This window comes from Hemiscyllium ocellatum, chromosome 18 (assembly GCF_020745735.1).
Source record: "Hemiscyllium ocellatum isolate sHemOce1 chromosome 18, sHemOce1.pat.X.cur, whole genome shotgun sequence".
Taxonomy (NCBI): domain Eukaryota; kingdom Metazoa; phylum Chordata; class Chondrichthyes; order Orectolobiformes; family Hemiscylliidae; genus Hemiscyllium; species Hemiscyllium ocellatum.
The window spans coordinates 22,510,360-22,533,034 of NC_083418.1; the positions used below are offsets into that span (position 1 = coordinate 22,510,360).

The 22,675-nt window shown below is 39.1% G+C and overlaps 1 protein-coding gene across 4 annotated transcripts in view; it reads right to left on the reverse strand.

Moving 5' to 3' along the window:
- The window catches only part of LOC132824364 (activating molecule in BECN1-regulated autophagy protein 1-like), a 446,197-nt gene that overhangs the window by 392,648 nt on the left and 30,874 nt on the right, over positions 1–22,675 (reverse strand). For all 4 annotated transcript variants that reach the window (XM_060838755.1, XM_060838754.1, XM_060838752.1 and 1 more), the window contains 6 exons: positions 21,565–21,809; positions 20,453–20,511; positions 18,089–18,272; positions 17,476–17,648; positions 14,501–14,567; positions 1,359–2,824 (listed from right to left, as the gene is read on the reverse strand). In XM_060838755.1, coding sequence (XP_060694738.1) covers positions 1,359–2,824; positions 14,501–14,567; positions 17,476–17,648; positions 18,089–18,272; positions 20,453–20,511; positions 21,565–21,699 — 2,084 coding nt within the window. In that variant the 5' untranslated portion in view covers positions 21,700–21,809. The remainder of the gene's footprint in view (positions 1–1,358; positions 2,825–14,500; positions 14,568–17,475; positions 17,649–18,088; positions 18,273–20,452; positions 20,512–21,564; positions 21,810–22,675) is intronic.

A 22,675-nucleotide genomic window follows, 5' to 3' on the forward strand; every position in this document is an offset into this window, starting at 1 on the left:
TTTTACAAACTGACTTTACCTGAATTTACACAGGATTTTTAGACTCGAGAGTCTCCCCTTTTTCATGAGTAAAATATAAACTGAATAAAACAATTAAAATCCAGATCATGTCAGCAATAAGGTAACAAAACACTCTTATGCATTCTCGACTTGTGTTCCATCATATCATTGAATCAAACTAATATATTTAAAGCAAACAAGACAAATTAAGAAGCTTGCTGTGAATTTAAAGAGAGAGAGAGAGAGAGAGAGAGAGAGAGAGACAGACAGACACCTGACCCCTCCCATAAATGCAAAATCAACAGATTCACAGAGAGACCGGCTATTAAGCTTTGTAAACGTTCAGGTCACTGTATTAGGTACTGCAGCGTGGAATGTTAACGCTGTAGTTTATGCAGAGATATTATCCTGCAAGGCAGAAAAGGGAGAAAAATAGGAATGCTCATTAAATGGGTGCCAGCCGCATGATTGGCTTCAAATGCCCTCGGGTGTGTAAAATTAGCAAACAAGCAGTGTTACGTTAGGAAATTTCAAATATCCTGCATGACCGGCTGTGAACTTCAGCCACTCGCAGGAAGCTCGTGATGTGGAAGTTTCAGGTTAGAATTCTCTGATTCTTTTGTTGCAGTATATAGAAGTTCCAGTGTGATTATTGACATGCTGTTCACCCAAGAGAGATAAGACAGGATAACAAACTAAACTAACAGCTTCAAACATCTTCACCCAAAAAGGTTGCTACAGAAACATTCCTTATTTGCTATAATTAAAGTCCTTTGTGTGCCTCATATCTATAAGGCTCTATTCTTATTGCAGGCAATTTTAAATATCAATGCACTTCACAATAACTTCTCAATGGCTGGTCAGCCAGCAGTGATAAACACAAAAGGTCTTGAGCTTTCAATAAGACAGAGCAGTGAAATGAATGACCCAGCCCTGCAATCACGAGATGTCACAGTATGACAGCTGCCATCCATCAACTAATTCATAATCAAGGCCTCGATTCATAACCATGCAATTGCTATCAGACCAATGCACTCTGCAGCTGCAACTGAAGTCAAGATGACAATTTCAAATGTGGGCCATCCTGTACTCAGCCCAATTTAGTATTGGCAAATAACTTAACTAAGCATCAACAAATTAAACATTAAACAGGATGCAATAACTTCAAGGTTACAGAGAGCTTATTAATATCAATCACATACTTAATGCACGTATACTCATAAGTGAATGTGAAATATGCATACTATTAATATGACTTGGTTGTGTGTAACTTCCTGTAGTCAATTCATTTTCCTTTACATTAGTATACATTTGTACAGTTGATCATTTTTAGCTTAAACATTTTTGAAACCAATTACCTTCTCAGCAAGTTTTCTTCTGAGTTTTCTTCAGGCATTTCTTGGTTTAAGGCCTCTTGTGAAACATTCGACATTCTGTTTGATGTTGGTTGACTATACACACGTTCCCAGTGTCCTGTCTCATTGTTAAATGTTAGACCCATTGTACGTTCCCCTTGTTGGCCAGAGCTGTGGCGGGCAAATCTGCCTTCTGAGCCACTCAATCCATGAGCCCTACCCATGATCCCTCTACTTGGTGGGGTTGGTGAATGGCTGCTACCCTGCCCTAGTGGTTCATAATTGTTTGGCACATGCCAAGAGCTGCTCTCATTGGATGAAAAAAGCTGTGTGGTCCGCTCCCATCGCTGAGTGTCATGGTTAAAAGTCAAAAGGTTATGGCAGGCTCTGCAGCGGCTAAGATGTCCACCTGATGAATTGGAAGTGTTCTCACTGTTTTGTTGTGATGGCCCAGCCCTATTAGGTTCTATGTTGTTGTTTAGGATCTCCTGCACCTGTTGGGATTGATTGGACTCGCCACCAACTCGCTGATCCACATCCTGGAAGTTGTCCATCTCCATGAAATAGCGGTTCAGGTTGCACTGGAGCACATTTCTGACAGACGGCTGGCTGTTCGATCTCTCTTCCCCTGTGCTGCTGTTGACACCAGTGTTACCACTACTGCTTGTGCCGGAACTCAAGACATTGCTCCCCTCAGAGGCTAATGTGTAAACAGGTTGAGCGTTTGTCTCCTGCTGTCTCAGCACTGAAAGCAAGCTCACGGATGATGCACTAGTTCTCGGGGGTGGCATGCTTTCCAACTCTGACCTTGGAGATATGTTCAGCATTGTCCTTGTCCAATCAGAACCACTTAACCTTGAATTCTGTTCCCTATACCCTGGGGTGGTGTTAGATTGTTGCAGTCCCGCTGAATGGTATGCTGTGTGACCTAATAAGCCCCTCCTGCTAGTGGCTGCAGATAAATTTCGGAGAGAGTTGCCAGAGGTCTCATAGTTTACAGTACTGAATGCAGATGGGCGGTCAGGAATACGAGGGTCAGGTTGAGAGGAGGGCCTTTCTGGAGGAATACGAGGCTCAGTCCGTGCAGATGTTGAGGTGGTGGCTGCAGAGGATGTAGAAGCAGTACTGTCTTCACCAGATACAGAAGAGGATGATGATGTCCTCAGGGCAGAACAACGGCTACAAAAACAAACCAATCCCATGTGGTGAACACACTCCTGAACAGGGTAGCTGAAGCGGTCACGAAGCACAGCATACACTGAAGTCCTACCACTTTCACCTGCTGGCAAGGTGCTCTCATCACTCTGGCTCTGATCTCCTGTTGTTGTACCAGATGACCGAGAGGACAACATATGTAAAAAGTTGTGAAGCAGTGGAGTTCTACGGACAGGCTGTGATTGGAGGAATGATCGCTGACGATATTGCGCTGTGTCAACATTATCCAATGGAACTTCGCCATCATCATCATTCTAGGAGGAGGGAAAGAAAACAATACATAAATCTGCAGAATACAAAATGTCTTCTCTCTTCAAAAATCCTCAATCACAAACCAAATACTCTCTTCAAATTAATCTACTTCCTATTATCTTGTTAGGAGAAATGAAAGAATAGGAAGAATACTGAAGAAAGGAGATCACCAGTTATGATCCCAACTGATATTATCACCAGACAAGTCAAATCCCAAACTGAAATCTGGCTTGACAGTTCATAATTTGTTCTTTGCTGTTCTTATCAAGGTGGCCTATCACTATAACACAATCAAGAAAGACTGCACGTTCTGTTTGAACAATAAAACAAACGTTCACTGTACAAAATAAAAGAAAAATATAGAATTAACCATATAAAACAAGTTTAAAAGGTTTTGAAATACACAGTAAATAACTTTTGCAGTTACTGTAAAACTAAACCCATTACAAAAAGGTCATCTATTTCATAATAGTTCTAAACTATCTTCCTTCTTTCGAGTAATTATCTTGCACATCCAACTTCAGCAAAGACACCTCTGAAACCTGCCAAATGGAACTAAAAAGTGTTCCCCCAACTCCTAACTGAAGTCTAATGCACTACACTATTTACTCTGTGCTGGTCAAGAGTCTCCCAATATAAACAAAATCCCATTAGCCTCCAAAGAACACTCATTCTCTCTCATACTGTTTATTTAAAATAAACCAGGCCTACAGCAACACTTACAAGTTAAACATCTTCAAACATACAAACATTTTTCAATAAAACAAACTAAATTGCTAAAATCTATACAAATTGCATATCGTACGCCACATCAAGACACGGTTAACTGCAAAGTATCTTGTGCGTGAGCAGAATTTGTAACAACATCTCTGCAAACAGACTCCATGGCTAAAAACCAGATCTCCTCAAGAATCCCTTTCTCTGACAATCCTCATTCTAACTTATAAAGTCACTGTAAACCATTTATTACAACTAATTCTGTTAACATGGAATCTTGAGTCACTCTGAAGATCACCTGAATGCAGTTTCCTAAACTGGAAAATTAGAAAAACATACATACATCCATGGAGTACATTCGTGAGCTAACATGCATAACATCAGTCCCGGAGTTAGATAAAATCTTGCCAACAGTTTGCACTTCACTTAAAATTTGAATTCAGCCAACCAGAATATTCATCATGACCCATTAGAACTTGACCACCATATTTTTAAAAGAACTCTATGTAAAAACTTCTATTCTCTCCATAATGTTCACTTCCATGTCAACAGATCAGACAAAAAAGGCACTGAAGGGGGCCTAGGAACACCACATAGCTGACATGTAATTGTTGATGATGTTAAAAGCCTCATTCTGGAAAAAGCATGACTGTTAAATATTTCAAATTGGATGATCAACTTGAAACATTAACTCTCTTTTTCTCTACAAAGTTGCTGCCAGACCTGCTGAGAATTTCAATCAGTTTCTTTTAAATTTCAGATTTTCTCGATTCCCAGTACTTTGGAGGAAACTCTTCTTTACCAGTCCCCATTCACACAATGCAAAGTCTGTCAGCCATACAAAGGTGCACCCTGCACCCAAATTTATGGAGGTGAACTACCCATGGAGCATTTCTTTCAGAGCTTAATTCCAAACTGCTCCGGTGTACTCCGGCCTGTTTAAATCAATGTACCCACCTCCTCAACAAGACGTGTGTGCATCTTTCATGAAGGGCACATAACTAAAGAGTCTCAGAATATGAGCCCAAAACATTAAACCAATTGCTTAGCTAATCTAGCCACGAAAACAAAAATTCCAATACATCCTCTTGCCAGCACAATGCAAAGGAGTTCAGGAAATCCTAAAATTTCTTTATTACAGAAATATTGTACTGTTTTCTCTAGGCTTTACAGAATTTGTTTTACAAGTTATTTTACAAGTTAGTTTATGAAATATCATCTATACATACCCAGTTACTGCGAACATGATTTATATTAGAGGGAAGTGTCCTTGGATGGAGTTTTTTTTTAAAAATGGGTCCAGTTTATTTTCAGAGTTCTGTATTTAAAATTAATCACAAGACCATAGTACAAAAACAACACCGTGGTATGCCATAAAAGTATTCACAGCTCTGATTATGCATAGATGTCAAATGTGTTGCATTACAGGAGTGCAGATATCTCAGAACTGTGGGGCTTGAGGAGAGTGTTGATACAATGGTCAAAGCAGGAAGATGTTCAAAGCCTGTGCATAAATTTTAAAATCAAATATTACTTAATCAGAAGCCAGTGCAGTTCAATGGGCTGAGGTGATCATGTGAAAGAAAAGGTGCAAGCTAAAACAAAGGCAATCGATTGGAGACAAGGTTATAGAGCTGAAGGTAGGAGGCATGATTTAAATGCTATGGAATCATCAACTCTGAAAGATATAGTTATAAAGTACTTGAAAATTTACAGATAAGCTGAGATGGGGTAGAGTTAGGTGATTTAAAGATAGAAACTGGCAGTCTTTCTGATGGCAAGGAAGTGAGGTCAGGAGCTCACTGAAGATCAAATATCAAAGCAGCCTGCTTGACTGGCACCATATTCACAAACATCCACTCCCTCCACCATCAACCTCAGTAGCGACAGTGTGTACAATCTAGAAGATACAATGCAGAAATTCACCAAGGCTCTTTTGGCAGCAACTAATAGAGCTTTTGCCCAAAATGTCAACTTTTCTACTCCCAAGATGTTGCCTGACCTGCTGTGCTTTTCCAGCTACATTCTAATCTTAGAAAAAGCTCTATCTCTTTGAAAACATAATAATATTTTGACCTCAACCACGTTGCGGTAGTGAATTCTACAGGCTGACCACTTCTTGGGTGTAGACATTTCTCATCTCAGTCCTTCTCCTTGGACTAACCCACCACTAGGGACATCCTTTCTGCACTGGCGTGGGGAAGTGACTCCCGAAGCAGAAGCCAGCACAGAGAGGCGAGTCCTGGGGAAAAAAAACTTACCTTGGAACAGCTGAGGGTTGGGGTGGGGGGGGGGGGGGGGGGGGGGGGCAGGGGAGAAGAGGAGGAGGATGGTTGTTGGACTGGGGTCTTGCGTGGGCAGTCAGACCACATGCACAAGCCCCTACACTTAACCACTGCAAGGTAATGTTTATATGACTGATATGTCTATCCTTTTTACTATGTCATATTCCTAACTTACACTATGAATCCCTGTAAAGTAATTCAACCACTTTTATTTTTATTCCTCTTTTTGTCTCTAAGATTTGTACCCAGATGCTTTGTGCCTAAGATGGTGCCCTAAGTGTCAACATTGTAAACTTTTCACTGTACGTCTGTACTTGAGTACACATGACAATGAAGGATATGCTATTCTATTCTAAACTATCTAATGCTGTTGGAATGTTATAGATTTCTAGCAGATCCTCTTCATTCTTCTAAACTGCAGTGAATACAATCCTAACTGACTCAATCTCTCCTCATACACCTGTCCTGCCACCCCAGGAAACAATTTCATAAAGTAGTCCCTCCATAGTCAGAGCATCCTTCCACAGATGAGATCAAACGATACACAATATTCCAGGTGTGGCCTCACAAATGACCTGTATAATTGCAGCAAGACATCCTTGTCCTAACAAGGAAATTCTCTCACTATGAAGGCGAACGTACAGTTTGCCTTTTTTACTGCCTGCTACAACTTTGTGCTTACTTTCAAGCAACTGGTGCACAAGGAGACCCAGGACTTCTTGAATGTTCCTCTTTCTCAATTTACAACCCTTCAAATAATAATGATCTGTCTTCCTGTTTTGTTACCTAAATATACTGCATCTTCCAATCATTTGTCCACTCGTCTAGCCTGTCCAAGTCACAATGTAACATCTCTGCATCCTACTCTCAGCGCACATATAAATCAAATGTGAGTGGAAGCAAATTTTGAGATGTTATAATTAGTTCCTTCATCTGAATCATTACTATACATTGGGGTCCTAGTTATAATCCCTGGGTACCCCACTAATCACTACCTGCCATTCAGAGAAAAACCCATTTATTCCTGCTTTGTTTTCTGTCTGCTATTCATTTCAAGTTACTACCCCAATCCCATGAACTTCAATTTTACCACTAATTTCTTATGTAGAACACTGTCAAAAACTTTCTGAAAATCCAAGTTAAATGATGTACACTAGCTCTCCATGTTCAACTCTACCAGTTACAAACTCAAAAGAATTCTAGTAGATTAGTTAAGCACAATTTCCCTTTTGCAAATCTACCCCATGTTTGACTCTACCACTATTTAAGTGCTCTGTTTTAAAATCCTTGATGGACTCTCGAATCTTCTATATTACTGACGTTAGACTCCATGGTCTATAATTCTCTGTTTTCTCTCTACCTCCCTTTTTAAAAAATGGGCTTACATGAGCTGTCTTCTAATCTGTAGAAACTATTGCAGAGTCGAAAGAAATTTGGAAGATGACCACCAATGCAACCATTATCTCTAAAGCCACTTCCCTAAGTACTTTGGGATGTAGATCATTAGGCCCTATGGATTGGGCAGACTTTAATCCTATCAATTTCTTGTACACCATTTCTCTACTGATACAGATTTGTTTCAGTTCCTCCCTCGCAATAAACCCCGTGTTGCTCATCATTCTTGGTACATTAATCTTGTTCTCTTTTGTGAAGCCAGAAGCAGTGTGAATTTGTTAGTCATTTCATTGCTCTCCATTTTAAAGTCCACCATTTCTGACTGTCAGGGACCTACATTAGTTTTCACCAAGCTTTTTCATTTTACGTACCTATAGAAGCATCTGATGTCAGTTCTTGTGATCTCAACAAGCTCACTCTCAAGCTCTATCTTCCGCTTTTAATCATTCTTTGGTCATTCTTTGCTGACTTCTAAAAACTGTTCCCAATCCTCAGGTTTATTGTTTCTTTTGTTGCCAATTTGTGTCTGTTTTTGGATGTATCTCTAACCTCCCTCATTAGGCCATGGCTTATCCACTATTCTCTTTGCACTCTTGCACCATCTATACTATCTATGCCTACACTTCACCTTGTTTCCTATTCTTCTCAAATGTCATTTGTCCCTCAATATTCAGGATACAATTTCGGTCATCCTGTAGTCATACCCCATATTAGTTATCAGATCAGATTTAATTTCTTCTACATGCACAATGAATTCATTTACTTTTAGTTATGAACACTACATGTCTAAAGATGCAGAGCCTAAAGTGTTGTCTTTGTTATCATTGGAACATCCAGTAATTACATTCTTGAGTTTATTCTATCTATTCCAAGCATTCTCTGAGCTTCATTTGTCATATTACTATCTTGATTCCAGCCTGGACTCTGTCCCTTGATTTGTTACATCTACCAAAGCTTAATAATTCATAGTTTGTCTCCCTTGTTTAATTAAAGCCCTCTCTACACACCTAGCTATTCAGATCACCAGAACATCAGTCCTCGCATGGTTCATGTGGAAACCATTCCAACAGTCCAGAGCCAACACTTTACTCAGTACAGGTCGTTCTGTTATAACTTGCATTTGATCAACGTGAATTCACTGTAATGCGACTGATGAATCGGGGATGCTGTTTCTACAAAGTGAAATTTAAAATGTGTGTTGGTTGTAATGCAATTACAGCACTGACACTTTCAGCGCTGTTTCTAAAGCGCGATTTTTCTATAACGCAGGGTTGCACAAAAATGCAACCATCACATTATAGAACTGACTGTATTGGAGCCAGTGCCCCACAACCTGGAACCCATTTTTCCCAAACCAGTCTGTAAGCCATGCATTTGTTTCTCTAACCTTATTTGCCCTATGCCAACTTGTAAGTGGCTCACCAAAGATTATTACCTTTGAGATCCTGATTTTTAATTAGCTCCTAGCATCTTGTGTTCTCTCAGCAGAACCTCCTTCCCAGTTCTATCCAAATCATTGGTGACATGGACAACTATTGGATCTTCCCAATCCCACTACACATTCTTCCCCAGCCCAGACGAAATCTCTCAAATCCTGGCACGCAGCAGATAACTCAGGTGTCTGGACACAAGATCTTTGCTACAGAGAATAACATCAATCTCTCTCACTATATTGTCCCCTAATACCATCACACTTTTTTTCTTGGCTCTGGCCCTACTGAATGGCTTCCTGGACCATTGTGCCATGGGCAGTTTATTTAATCCAACCCTGCAGCCTCACACTCATCCATACAAATTGAGAAAAATCCTCAACCTGTTAAATAATTGGCAAAGGTTGTGGATCCTACACTCTTGCCCTCTGGGTCCCACTACATGCCTCACTCACAGTCGCTCCATCCTGCCCCTAACCACTGGCCAAATTGGCCGATTCTATCTTAAGGGGTGCGATCATCTCTTGGAATGAATTGTCCAGATAACATTGCATTGTTCCAATGTGCTGCAGTGTCTTCAGCTCTGCTTCCAGCCCACTGACTGAAGCAAACTTCATATATAACTGCAGCACTGTTGTCTGGATCACACCAGCATCCAGAATCTTCCACAGTCTTCAGTCACAGCACATCACCTGCCTTTCCATCTTACTGTATTTTAATTAATTATTTTAATTTATAATTCATAAATGCTACATCTCCAGGTTAAATACAACCAGTGAATAAAGATGATACCAATAAAGAACAAATTGCATTGGTAATTAAGGGCTTTGAAAGACATCTTTTTTCAATGTCAGTAACATACACTCTTCCCATTATCAGTTACTTGAACCAAGCAACCCATGACTTTCCTATGACATCATCGTTTGATTCCTATTTACCTTCTCAAATTTACACACACACACACATGTCTGGGCCTCAATTTCACCTCACCAGTTGCAAAGACAGGATAGCAAAACAATTCAAAGAGGATGGGTAGTGCAAGACCAAAGGGAGTGGTAATAGAACAAGTCAGGGGGAAAAATGCATCTGGGGAAATGGGAATTGCAGAATAATGAACAGTTGCTGACCGAAAGTGAAAACAAAATTAAGATAGGAAAAACAACATTAGCAAACAAAGAAAGGCAGAGGTTGGGGTCTGAAATTGTATAACTTAGTGTTAAATGTTGAGAAGCAGTAAAAGTCCCAACTGAAAATTCAGGTGCTATTCCTCAAAATCACACTGAGCTTGACTGGAACAGTACAGCAGTCCAAGGACAAAAATGTCAGACTTCACCTTTCCATCAGACTAAAAAAAACAAGCTATGGAAGCAAAGGGTCCCTCATTTAGACTGAATAAAAATGTTCTGAAAAGTGGCTACCCAATCTGTATTTGGTCCTCTTGTTAGAGAGCAGATTGTATTATGTGCAGGTATTATAAATTGAAAGAAGTATAAGTAAATCACTAGTTCCCCTGTCAAAGTCCCTCATGGAAGGCTAGTCCAGAAGATTAAGACACACAGAATCCACGGCAAGTTGGATTCAAATTTGGCTTGGTCACAGAAGACAGGGGGTAATTGCAAAGGGTGTTTTTCTGACTGGAGCATATGTGATCATGGTGTTTCACAAAGTCATGGGAAGGAAGGGTTTATTGACTGAGGTAGTGGGACACATTGCCAAGGAAATTATGCCTTCAGAATGCTAACAAAATAGAAAGTTATGTTAGTTGGTAGGTGGGGGTTGGTAAAATAATCAGTTGAATACAGAGGGTGAAGGATTGGAAGACATCTTATTGTTTCCTTACTTGTACTATTAACATTTAATTTGGCTTTGCAACTCCAACTTTTGCCATTTAAAATCTATTGAGTTCCAATCTGACACAAAACCTCCCTTCTGATCTTTTACCAATTCTGTCACCTTTTGTTTTATGTTTCAACTTTTCCCAACTCTGCTGAAACTTACCCAGAGCATTAGCACTGTTACTTCTCCACTGCCTAACTTGCTGATTGTTTCCAGCATTTTCTATTTTATTTTGGATTTCCAACATTTGCTTTAAACTTGGATGAATTAGGAAGAGGAATGTGGATGTGGGTGCAGATTAATACAAAGTGATCAGAAATGGCTTTACCTCTAAATGTAACACCATGTAACATAGTAGCTTAAGAGATGATCATGCACATCAGTTCAAAAGGTTATTTGAAAAGAAACAAAGGGATTTTATGAGCACTCTTGAGCAAAGTTGGTGCAGTAATAAAACACACAGATCAAACTCCAGTGCACTTAAGTTGTGAATTTCACAGGGCCCAAATAAAAATCAGGTGTGCTTAGCATCACAAGCAAGTAGCAAAATGTCACAGAATGCTGATCAAATCGAGCAAACTTTGGCTAAAGTTTAATTTTAATAATTACAGTCTTGATTTCAACTTTCCATCTCCAACGGTGCACAAGCAAGCTGCAGCTTTGATGCCCTCGCAATTTCATACCTGTAAATTTGTAATAAATCAACAAGTGTCTCAAGTATTCAATACTCAATAAAACAATGTCGGATTTGCTCAAATGTGCACATAATTAAAAGTGCACCTTCAAATAATAGCTTCTGAAGGGATATTTTCAAAAAAAAAAATGTGCACGGAAAATATTGAGCATAAACCACCCGATTCAACAAATTGTTTCCTATGATTTGTAGATTAAATACATTATGGTCCATCAGACCTGAACAAGTATTTACTTGAAATGTAGGCAAATTATAACGTTTCTTCATCCAACAGGAGACCATTTACTTTTTTAAAAAAGTCACCAGAACAGTTGACCTCCGATGGCACTGTTCAGAGAAATAAAACTTTGCCTTCAGTTGCAACTGCCTGAATTTCTTTTACTCTTCCTTTGATTATCTTCCTCCTTGCACATTTTAAAACCTGTAGATGATAGCAATATCCAACATATTGCTCATGACCTATATTTTTCAGTGGGTCCCTTCTGCCTTCTACAAATCTCCAACTTCCTTTTTTCTTAAAACATTAGTTTATCAGATGTGGGTGTCACTGGCTAGAACACCATTTATCGTCTATTCTAGTTGACCCAGGGGAGAATCAAGAGTCAGCCACATTATCCTGGTTCTGAACCCAAATATAGGTCAGACAAGACAAGGATGGCAGACTTTCTTCCCAAAAAGGACATTCGTGAACCAGGTAGGTTTTGATAGCAATCACCAGTGGCTACATAGTTACCATTAGACTAGTTTTTTTAAAAAATAATTTTAGTATTTTTAATTGAATTAATGGAGAAAAGCTGCATCCCCAGAATGTGAACATGAAGTTCATTACTAATCCAGTAGCACTCCCACTATGCCACTGTGTTCCCAGAACATGTTACTTAAGTGACACTCTCAACCTCTGACCTTTAAAACAATGCCTGTGCTCCTAGTGTCTGCAGCAAAATGAGGCCAACATGCAGCAGAAATGAAATGAACACCATCAAAATGCACTAGAAAAAATAAACTGGCACAGGTAAGGCGAGGGCAAGTTTTAGGGAAGAAGGGTTGTTTTGCAGGGATAGCTGGTGCCTGGATTTGGCGCATGAATGGGAAGATCTTGGTTACAATTAGAAACCTGTTATTTTTTAACTGGCAGAAAAGTCAATAGGTTACCCACGTCTGGAAAAGACAAAGATTCACAGCATCAGCATCCTAAATCCAGCAAAGGATGACCAAAGTTTCAGGGAGAAAGTGGAATATGAAAGAAAACTAGCAAAAGGGAATATAAAAACTCTACAAGTACATAAAAGAGTTGACAAAGGGGACTGGTAATTGTGGCATATTCATATTTCCAAAAGGCATACCATAAAAAGTGCCACATAAAAGTTTACGGCACAAGAGAAAAGCTCATGGCGTTGGGGATGATCTCTTAGTTTGAGTAGAAAATTTTTGATAAGATTAGATACCCTACAGTATGGAAACAGGCCCTTCAGCCCAACAAGTCCGTACCGACCCTCCGAGGTGTAACCCACCCATTCCCCATATTCACCCCTGATTATGGGCAAGTTAGTTTGAACAATTCACCTAACCTGCACATCTTTGGATTGTGGGAGGAAACTGCAGCACCCGGAGGAAACCCACACGGAAAAGGGGAGAATGTGCAAACTCCATACAGTCACCCTAGGCTAGAATCGAGCCTTGGACCCTGGTGCTGTGAGGCAGCAGTGCTAACCACTGAGCCACCATTAGTTAAGAAACAGGAAGCAAGGATTCTGAATAAATAGGTCACTTTCAGATTGGCAAACTGGAAGAGGTGGAATGAAAAGGGATCAGTGTTGGGCCTCAACAATTTATGGTTCGCAATCTTGATTTTGATGATGGGACAGACCATGTTACAGCTAAACTTAATGTTACAGAAATAGGTAGGAAAATAATGTTTTCAAAGGTCACAAAGTCTGGAAATGGGTGTAGAGTAGATGAATACATTACAAGTAGATTTGCAAAAAGAGTGGGCAAAACATTAGCAAGTGGAGTATAATGTGAAAAAATTGCTCATTTTGGCAGAAAGAATAGAAAAATCGGCTTTTTTAAAAAATGCAGAAACAGGACTGTGCCTTTGTACATAAATGGCAAAAAGTTGGCACCTAGGTACAGCATGTAGTTAGAAAGATTAATGGAATGTTGGCCTTCATTACAAGGGAAATGGAGTACAAAAGCAGGAAAGTCGCACTCTAACTATGTAAAACTTCAGCTAGACAACACCCAAGTAAAGTTTTGGGCTCCTTAATTAATTAGGACTTTACTTGCATTTTTATCAATCCTGACTAACAGAATTATTTGTTCACATTAAATGCTCCTGTCTGGAAGGACTGCTTCTTCCCAACAGATTCTAGGAGCTCTTTATTTTCCCCAAGATGCAGAGCCAAAATCTGTAAGCTCTTAGTTTCAAGCTCTCGAGTAATTTTCCAGGCATTCAGCAACATGAAGTTATACAAAATTTTCAATATAGCATCTGGTGCTTCATTATTTTAGTATTGCATGCCATCTAGGGTGAGGACCATTAACCATCTCAAAGAGCACCCAGTATCTTTGAAACTATATTTGTGTGGCGGCACGGTGGCACAGTGGTTAGCACTGCTGCCTCACAGCGCTTGAGACCCGGGTTCAATTCCCGACTCAGGTGACAGACTGTGTGGAGTTTGCACGTTCTCCCCGTGTGTGCGTGGGTTTCCTCCGGGTGCTCCGGTTTCCTCCCACAATCCAAAGATGTGCGGGTCAGGTGACTTGGCCAAGCTAAATTGCCCGTAGTGTTAGGTAAGGGTTAAATGTAAGGGTATGGGTGGGTTGCGGGTCGGTGTGGACTTGTTGGGCCGAAGGGCCTGTTTCCACACTGTAAGTAATCTAATCTAATCATCTACATGTTAACCAGTTTTATTTAATGACCTTCCACTACATTTTACCTCCGTTTTGTTTCTGCCCATTTGTCTCCCTCTTGAATGCAGCAAATGTTTATTGGGTTTCTGCTCCATAAATTCAATACATCTGCAGGGCCACATTCCTGCTATTTTTCATGGATAAATCTATATATCAAGTTTTAACAGGCAATTCAACAATGGAATCATTATTATCCTCTCCTAGTGAGCACACATGAAGTATTCCACCTGGGTTTGGAAAATAGCCATCAGGGGTATAATCTTGCAGTTCACTGATGTTAAAATTAATAGTAGTGCCATGGTTGTCAGCCAGGTTAAGGTCAACTTCCTCTGCAAAATTCAATGCTTGATGCCACTAAGTGCCTCCCAGAAAATTCAAGACTAGTAATGTACAAAGTCAGGCAATCACCTGCTGGTTTGAAGGATTGACAATTGCAGTCAGGAGGTTATGTCCCAGTGAATCGAACCTGACGAGTCTGTAAAACACAAAGACAGTATCATTCACCCCAAGCAAAGTGCATTTAATAGGCAGAGACAAAATCAAAACCGGTGATGGTACAAATGAGAAAGTCTTCAGAAATCAGCTTTCAATAAATAATGAAACTCAAAAACATCTACAAAAAAAAACATACCAAGCCATTCCATTACAAGAAATTGAGGAAACATTTTTTTCATCTTGGGTAAATCTCTAGCACAAGTTTATATATTCAATTGCAAAATAATAAGATATTTATATTTCTCTTACTCCTTAAATGACAAAACAGAATCATAAAATGATGACAGCATCAAAGACCATTCTTTGCAACAGCAACATGTCTAGTCCCACTCATTCCCTGCCCTATACTGTTGCAATGTTATTCCTTTTGGTGGTTATTCAATTCCCTTTTCAAAGTGAGAATTGAATCAACATCCACCACACAGATGAACACAAAGCACATTTCTACATCTAGAAAAGACAAAAGTAAAACATTCGGTCTGAGTTTCCGATTCTGATAGCTAATCAATGAGCTCTGTTGGACAGTATACAAACATGGGCATCAGCTAAATGCAGAACCAGACTTGACTGTGCAGGAGTTGCCCACTATCTATACTATCCAGATACATAACCTGGGTAAAGTATCAACAATCTGGCAGCATAACTGTACTGCATCCATTATTTTTGTGAATTAAACAATTTTGCAATTTAAATTATTTGGCAAGTTTCACAACAATTTGGAATCAAGCTAGAGCATTACGTGATGTATCATAATCAGCAATCTGGAAATTAAGAATTCAAAGGCCAACATAGCGATATTGGAAACTTTATAAATTTAGTGGGATTGCTCTAAACATAAGAAAAAAAAATTACAACTAAGATGCCAGATTGCACTATCAGCCAACTGCCACCAAATGTGTTTCTGGGGGAAAACACTTGGCAACCTTTCCTAGTCCATGCAGACAGTCACTCCTATTGTTCCACATTATGTTACTGAAACTTAATACTCCTCAATCTGTTCTTACTGGACTGCCGACTTAATAACCAATTCAACCAATGACTTCAACATACTAATGTTCCTTGGAGAAGTAAATCTGCCACCTGGCCTACATGTGACTCCAGACCCATGGCAATGTAGTTGATGCTTAACTGCCCTCTGGACAATTAAGAATGGGTAATAAATGCTGATCCAACAGTACATCCACAGAGCGGAGAAACTCTGTCATTAATGACTTATTGAAGGCTGCAATGAACATTTTGCCAAGATCATCCCTCCAGCCTACACTGTCCACCTCATACACTGCAGGTAAGGATGCCCCTAGGCATATTAAATGGGCGAGATCATGCAGATATTATGGCAACGGATTAACGGACACCACGCTACAAATCGCCAGACTCGGATTTGCTTCCCAGTCGGGGAACATTTCAGCAGTCAAGGACATTCAGTCTCTAATCTTCAAGTAAGCATCCTCCAAGGCAGCCTTTGAGATATACAACAATGCAGAATCGCCAAGCAGAAACTGATAGTCAAGTTCCATACCCAAAAAACAGCCTCAACCATGATCTTGGGTTCACGTCGTGGTACATGTAACCGCACCACACTGTTCTGTTCCTGTAAAATCTTCCTTGTTATGAGCTCTCTACCTTAATTAGTTTGTACAGTCCTGGATTACTTGTTACTCTGGCTCAACTCTCGGCATGCGACATGTTATTCTAGCCATTTGGTTTGTCGCCAGCACCACCGTATTTTAAAATTTTTTTGTAATTATCTCTGCCTCAATTAATTGGATTATAGGTCATCCCTTCACTTGCTATTCAGCTGTTGACGCTTTACTCACACCATTTGAAATTTTGATCATCAGCAGACACTTACTATTCAGCCGCTCGACACTCCACTTTCACAATTTGTACAATCTTTTGATATCTCTGCCTATAAATTATGGACCTGTGTGCTGCTCTTCACTCCACCCGATGAAACAGCAGCAATCTGAGAGTTTGTGATTTTAAATAAACCTGTTGGACGAAAATCTGGTGTCAAGCCTTGTCCAACCTAGTTCAACACTGTCACCTTCACATCATGACAAGTGATGCTATCAATAAGGAATTTTTACAAAATCTTCCAAGGACAATAATGACCATGGTGATTTTAAGCCATTGTAACACAAGTGGCCTGCTACAGAATAATTCAACACTTCTCAACTGGCCCATGCAGAACTCATTATTCTGCAAATATTTTCTATTAATGAATCTAACAATCAGTTAGCAATGTACCTCTAAGACTGTCACAGAGATAACTGCAAGTAGCTCGTTCCCTTTCATTATAATAAGATCCATGTTAAAATTCAAACTATTTCTCACTCACCCCAACTAGAAGACATTATTTTAATATATATACTCCAAGCAGCACTTACTTTGCATAATTGTCTCATCCTCAATTTGCTTGCCAAATAAGTAAACTAGATTCACAATGAAATCAGCCAACAGAATCTGCCAAAACAGATTATGTCGAAGCTTGAAGAGAAGTCATACTTCACGCAAATCATAAACTTTGTTCTTCTCTCCACAGAAGATGCCAAACTAAAGTTTATCCAGCATGTTCTATTTATATTCCTATCACTGCCATTTGGAAAACTGAAAGTGTTTTTTGCTTTGAGTATTCCTTTTTTAAATCACTAAGGACTAAGTTCTCATTAAACCTCAATTCATGCAACATCTTTCAGAAATGCATTTTTGTGAAATGCTCCAGTGTTTCAATTGTAAAAAAAAAAGTTCTTTTGATTGAATATAGTCAGCTCAACTGCAAAGTACATAATTTTAACACAAGGTTCACAACGTAATACAGCAAAATTTACTTTTCTGGAAGCAGATATAATAGATAGCCATCAAGAGACATCTTTATGCATACACACCTGACCCGCTCCATTTCACTCGCAGTTTTCACCACTGCAAATGGCTCTCGTCGACTCCAGTCCCAGAAGTGGATCTCATTTGCAGTAGCTATCAATAGGAGTTGCGCCATAGGATGGAAAGCTAACGATGCTATGGCCACATTATTCTCAGTAAACCAACTCTCACTGCCTCCCTGAAAGAACAGCAAATCACTAGAGAACATTTATCGTACAAGTATAATACTATCATTATAATGTCCAATGTTAAACGCTAGAATTTATTTAGAAGTTTGGAAAAAGAAGAATACAACATTTTATGGATATCAATTTTATCCTTGGTTCCTGCCAAGTCGATTGGTCACTGAGATAGTGACCCAAGGCCGTCATCCATGAGTCAGTGCCAGAAAAACGCCAGCATACAATCTTGGCATTCAATCAAGGATCTTTCAGTAAAATCTAACCAACAACTAAAGCAGTTATCTATCATGGCACTGACAGTTTCATTCTTCTGACTGGCTAATTACTTCTGACACTTGAATCATTATTTTCTCCAATGAGCAATCAATTATTTTCTAATCTGTAGAGTCTGTCATCTGCCTCTTGCACCCGCACAAACTTAAGTTTTCACACTTACATGCAAGTCCCATATTCGAACTTCCCCATCCAGACATCCAGATGCCACAAGCCCTTGGATGGTGGGATGAAAGGTCACACACCAAGGTGTCCTTCGATGACCCACCAGTGAATGAATACATCTCCCAGATTTAACTTCAGTGATGTAAATATTATGATTTACATGGGTGGAGGCCATCAAAGTCCTAAACAGATTTAAAAGATTAGTCAAGCACTAAATGGCTATCAAATATACTGGAACGTGATTTACAAACTGAATAGTGGTTTATGCCCGCTGTCTATAATTCTTAGGTTTCGTCACCTAAAATAGCAGATCGGTCAGATATTCCATCCAATGGGAAATATATTGGGAAATTACAGGTTCTCACTTCAGATCTTCACTCTATTGCATATTTAATTCAGTTGTAATTGAAGAAAGCATTGCATAACATTTTTTACAAATCAAAAATATATTTGCATGCGTCGTGAAAAACTGAGATATGCATAATTATAAATAAGCTTGAGGGAAGTGAAAGACGATGGGGGTCAAGCTGTTATTGACGTTTTGGCTAGGTGTTGAACTGTTAGGTTCTGGTGTAAGAAGGCAGTACACCTGTAATAGTCTCATCTATAATCTACAAGCAATATACCCAAACCAGATAATAGACAAAACGAAAAGCTTGGAAACAGTTAATACTTGTTATTATGAGGGCAAATAATCATTTTAAAAGTATTTTTTCAAGTGGTTAAACAGCTCTATGGGCAAGTGCTCTGAACCAAAGAACACCAACAATTATTTATGTTGACATTACTTCTCACAGATCATTTTAAACCAAATTGTATTAATACATGCTTGCCACTCACAACTTCATTCCGTCACTAGTTTATGTTTTATGTATTATAGCACAAAGAATTCACTAATTTAGCATATTTCCTCCTACAAGAATGTCTATGTCAGCATTTGTTTAATCATGTTTGGTTGACAAGCCATTATTTTAAGAGCAAAGTTTTCAGTGCAAACAAAGCAAAACAAACAAAAAGCATTAAATCTACAGAGTCCTTCATTTTCAGAGGTTTGCATTTCAAGTCAGCTTTAATAAATGTTATAAAGGAGGGCTCTTGTGATGCAGTGGTAGTGTCCCTTCCTCTGAACTAGAAGGCATAAGTTCAAGTCCCATCTGCTCCAGAAACCATGCAATAGCATCTCTGAACAGGTTGATTCAAAAATACCTATTCACAAGGGTATTGTGGTGCAGTGGTAGCTTCCTCAACTCTGAGCCCTGGGACCTAGATTCAAATCCCACCCTCTTCAGAGGTGTGTGCTGACATCTCTGAACAGGCCAATTAGAAAATATTAATAAATGGTATTAAAATAATGCAAACATAATTCGTTAATACTGACTGGATTGAAATATTTTCTTCTTAAAGTTTGCAAAATGACAAGCTCTCACCAACATTAAAAAAAAGAGAAATAATAGAGGAGTTTGCTTTGTGCACTAATAATTTCCTTCACTCCACCACTGATGACCAGGGCTTTCAATGCCTTGGCCCTGAACACCTAAATTGCCTCCCTTATCCTCTCCTCCTTTCAAGGTCTTTATTAAAAGCTACCTATTTAAAGAAGTTTACCTTTCCTAATATATCCTTCGATGTGGAGTGCTGAAATTTTGTATAACATCCCAACTTTAGGATATTTAGCTCCATTACACACAAAATGAAAATTCAAGTTGTTAATTATTAGCCTCTTTATGGTATTACAGCATAATTGGTTGCCAATAAAGAAATAAAATATTCAATTACATAATGCCTTTCAACATAGGGCATTCCAAAGTGCTTTACAACTACCAAACACTATCAAGGAAATCACAACCAGTAATTTGCATATAGCAATGACCGACAAACAACGAGATGATGAAACAATCTTTGTTTCAGACGTGTTTGTTGAAAGATAAAACGTGGGCAATTCATGGCTGGGAAATATCCCTCTCTTTCTCAAATAATGCATCGGACTCTTTATGTCCACCTTGATGGGCAAACATCAACTGTCTCACCTAAAAGATAGCACCCCTAAGATCCTGTCTCTAAACTCAACGAAATTGTCAGTAAGAGTTAGGTTTTAGCATTATAGTATATGACTTGAAGCTATGAATTTCCAAGAGTGCCACCACAGTAGCAAGATACTGCCTGAACAGTGAAATGTGAAGATTCCACTGAAGCAACCATGAAATTGAAAATCATATTGTCAAATTTGTTCCTAAATGAAAAATAGAATGATTTTAAAACCTTTTTTTTTCTTTAACAATTAAGTAATAGATTTAGGAGTTAACATGGAATAAGTTGATTTTATATCAATCATTACAAACAAATCAATCACATTGGTAGCTACCTGTCAGGGCTAAATGCCAGGAGGAAAGTTGATCGGGGACTATCTGGAAGCTCGACTTTCTGTAAAGAGAAAATCATTGAATAAAATCACAGTACTCAATGCACTAGAATATTAGCACTTTGCGGCACTGCTGCAACAAAACATTGTTCAGCAATCTGGGCATAATTTGCCCAATTTTCAGGTTCTTCACTAGAAAGATTAGTTACAAAGTCCCAGGTAAAAGACACTAAAAATCACTGCAGCGTTAAATCTTACAGTTTCAGAAAGTCCTAGCCCTGCCTCATTGCTTGATTTCAGCCAAGACTGGAGTCATAACAGTGCAACTAGTTTCAGTATCCATAGACTTGAAAATTTAAAAGCAATGTTCTGTTTTTTTTTGAAAGCAGCTGCCAACATCAATACAGCAAGCCATGTAAGGCCAGTTAAGAAGAGAATCATACTCAAATGGCCACTGGAATGCTTTGTGATTTGCACAGATGGAAAATGGAAACTCAGGTGAGATATGAGAGGCACCCATCACTAATGGAAATCACTAATTATGAATGACAGAGATAAAAGCGACAAAACAAGGCACCGAGAAAACAAAACATTTACAAGCAGCATCATTGATCAAATATATTTGAGGAACAAATGTGTTATCCCACATAAACCTGGACGAATCTAGCATAACACAAGTTACAAGCTAAAAATCTCAATTTTCACACTACCCTTTGATGGAAGCATAATGCTAGAATGGACAGAATTTTGACTCTAAAGGGGAGGTAGAAATTATTGCTGCTGACCAACCAGAACAGCACGTTGTTACCTCCAAGACTACAGACCAGGTGCTGGTACGAACACCTGGAATAGACAGTTAGTCTACTCAGCCAGCACAGACATGGTGGGCTGAACAAACTCTTCACATGCTGTAATTTTTTTTATGGTTCTGTTATTTCATAAAAGCTGATGTATTTAAAAGGAGCACAGTCCTGGAAATATCCGAAGGTAAGAAACACATCCTATCAGAATTATATCAACAGCTGTTGCATCCTGAAGAAAGCTGCAATGTAAATATAGGTAAACAGGTTGGTTCGGAATTAAAGGTTAAAAAAAAAGAGTATGCTTGCGTTCACCTGACTTTCCCATTGCATCCATCGCGTCTTGTCCTCCACTAGTTCCTCCAGACACCTTTGACAGCCCAGCTCCTGAGAGCCACGTTCTCGGCTGGTCAAGATTTGGATTGCATTCTTGCGGTCAATGCTCTTCATTGCTATCAAGCTCAATCTTCTGTAAACACAGCTTCAAGGGGCTGGGAACTCAATATCATCAACTCTATTTTGAGGCCATAAAGAACACGTTGGACAACGGTCATTAAAAACTATGTAAGGAAAAGAAATGGATAGCATTAGTTTATATAGAGCTGCAGAGAACAAGGTTAATTTCAGCTACTTTCAATATGCTTTGCATTCTTCTATAATTCCTGATATTTGTAAACTATAAAAATGCGAAACCTTGTTAAGAAACATAAATGTCAAACGTCACCAACAGCTTGTGTTTAGTACTCTTAACATAATAAAATGTGCCAAGAGATAATCAAAATTACTTTTGATAATGCTCCTGTACAATGAGCCAAATGATGAGACCTTAGGACAAAAGGCCAAAAACCTGGTCAAAGACAAAGCTTTCCAAAAGCATTTTCAAAAAGGCAAAATACAACAGAGGAACTGTACAAAGGGAATCCCAGACATTAGGGCTTGAGAGTGGAGGTAGAACTACAAAATGTTGTAGCTACTAAAACCTGGGATGTGAGAGAGGCGAGAACTAAAAAGGAGTGCATCAGGAAGTTATACAGTCAAAGTCCAACAGCATGGAGACGGTCCCTTTGGCCCAAACTGGTCCATGCCAATCAAAATGACCATTAACACTAACCCCATTCCCTTGAACTTGGCTCATATTCTTCTAAACCTTTCCTGTGTATGTATTTGTCCAAATGCCTTTTAAATGTTGTTAATGCACCCACCTCAACCACTTCCGCTGACAGCACATTCCACATGCGCACCACCCTCTATGTAAAAATATTTACCCTCAGGATCCCTTTTATTCTTTCCCCTCTAACCTTAAACTGATGTTGTCTTGTCCTGGATTCCCCAACCCTGAGAAAAAGACAGAGTGTATTCACTTTATCCATGCCTCTCATGATCTTCTACACCTCTATAAAATCCCACCTCAGTCTCCTACACTCCA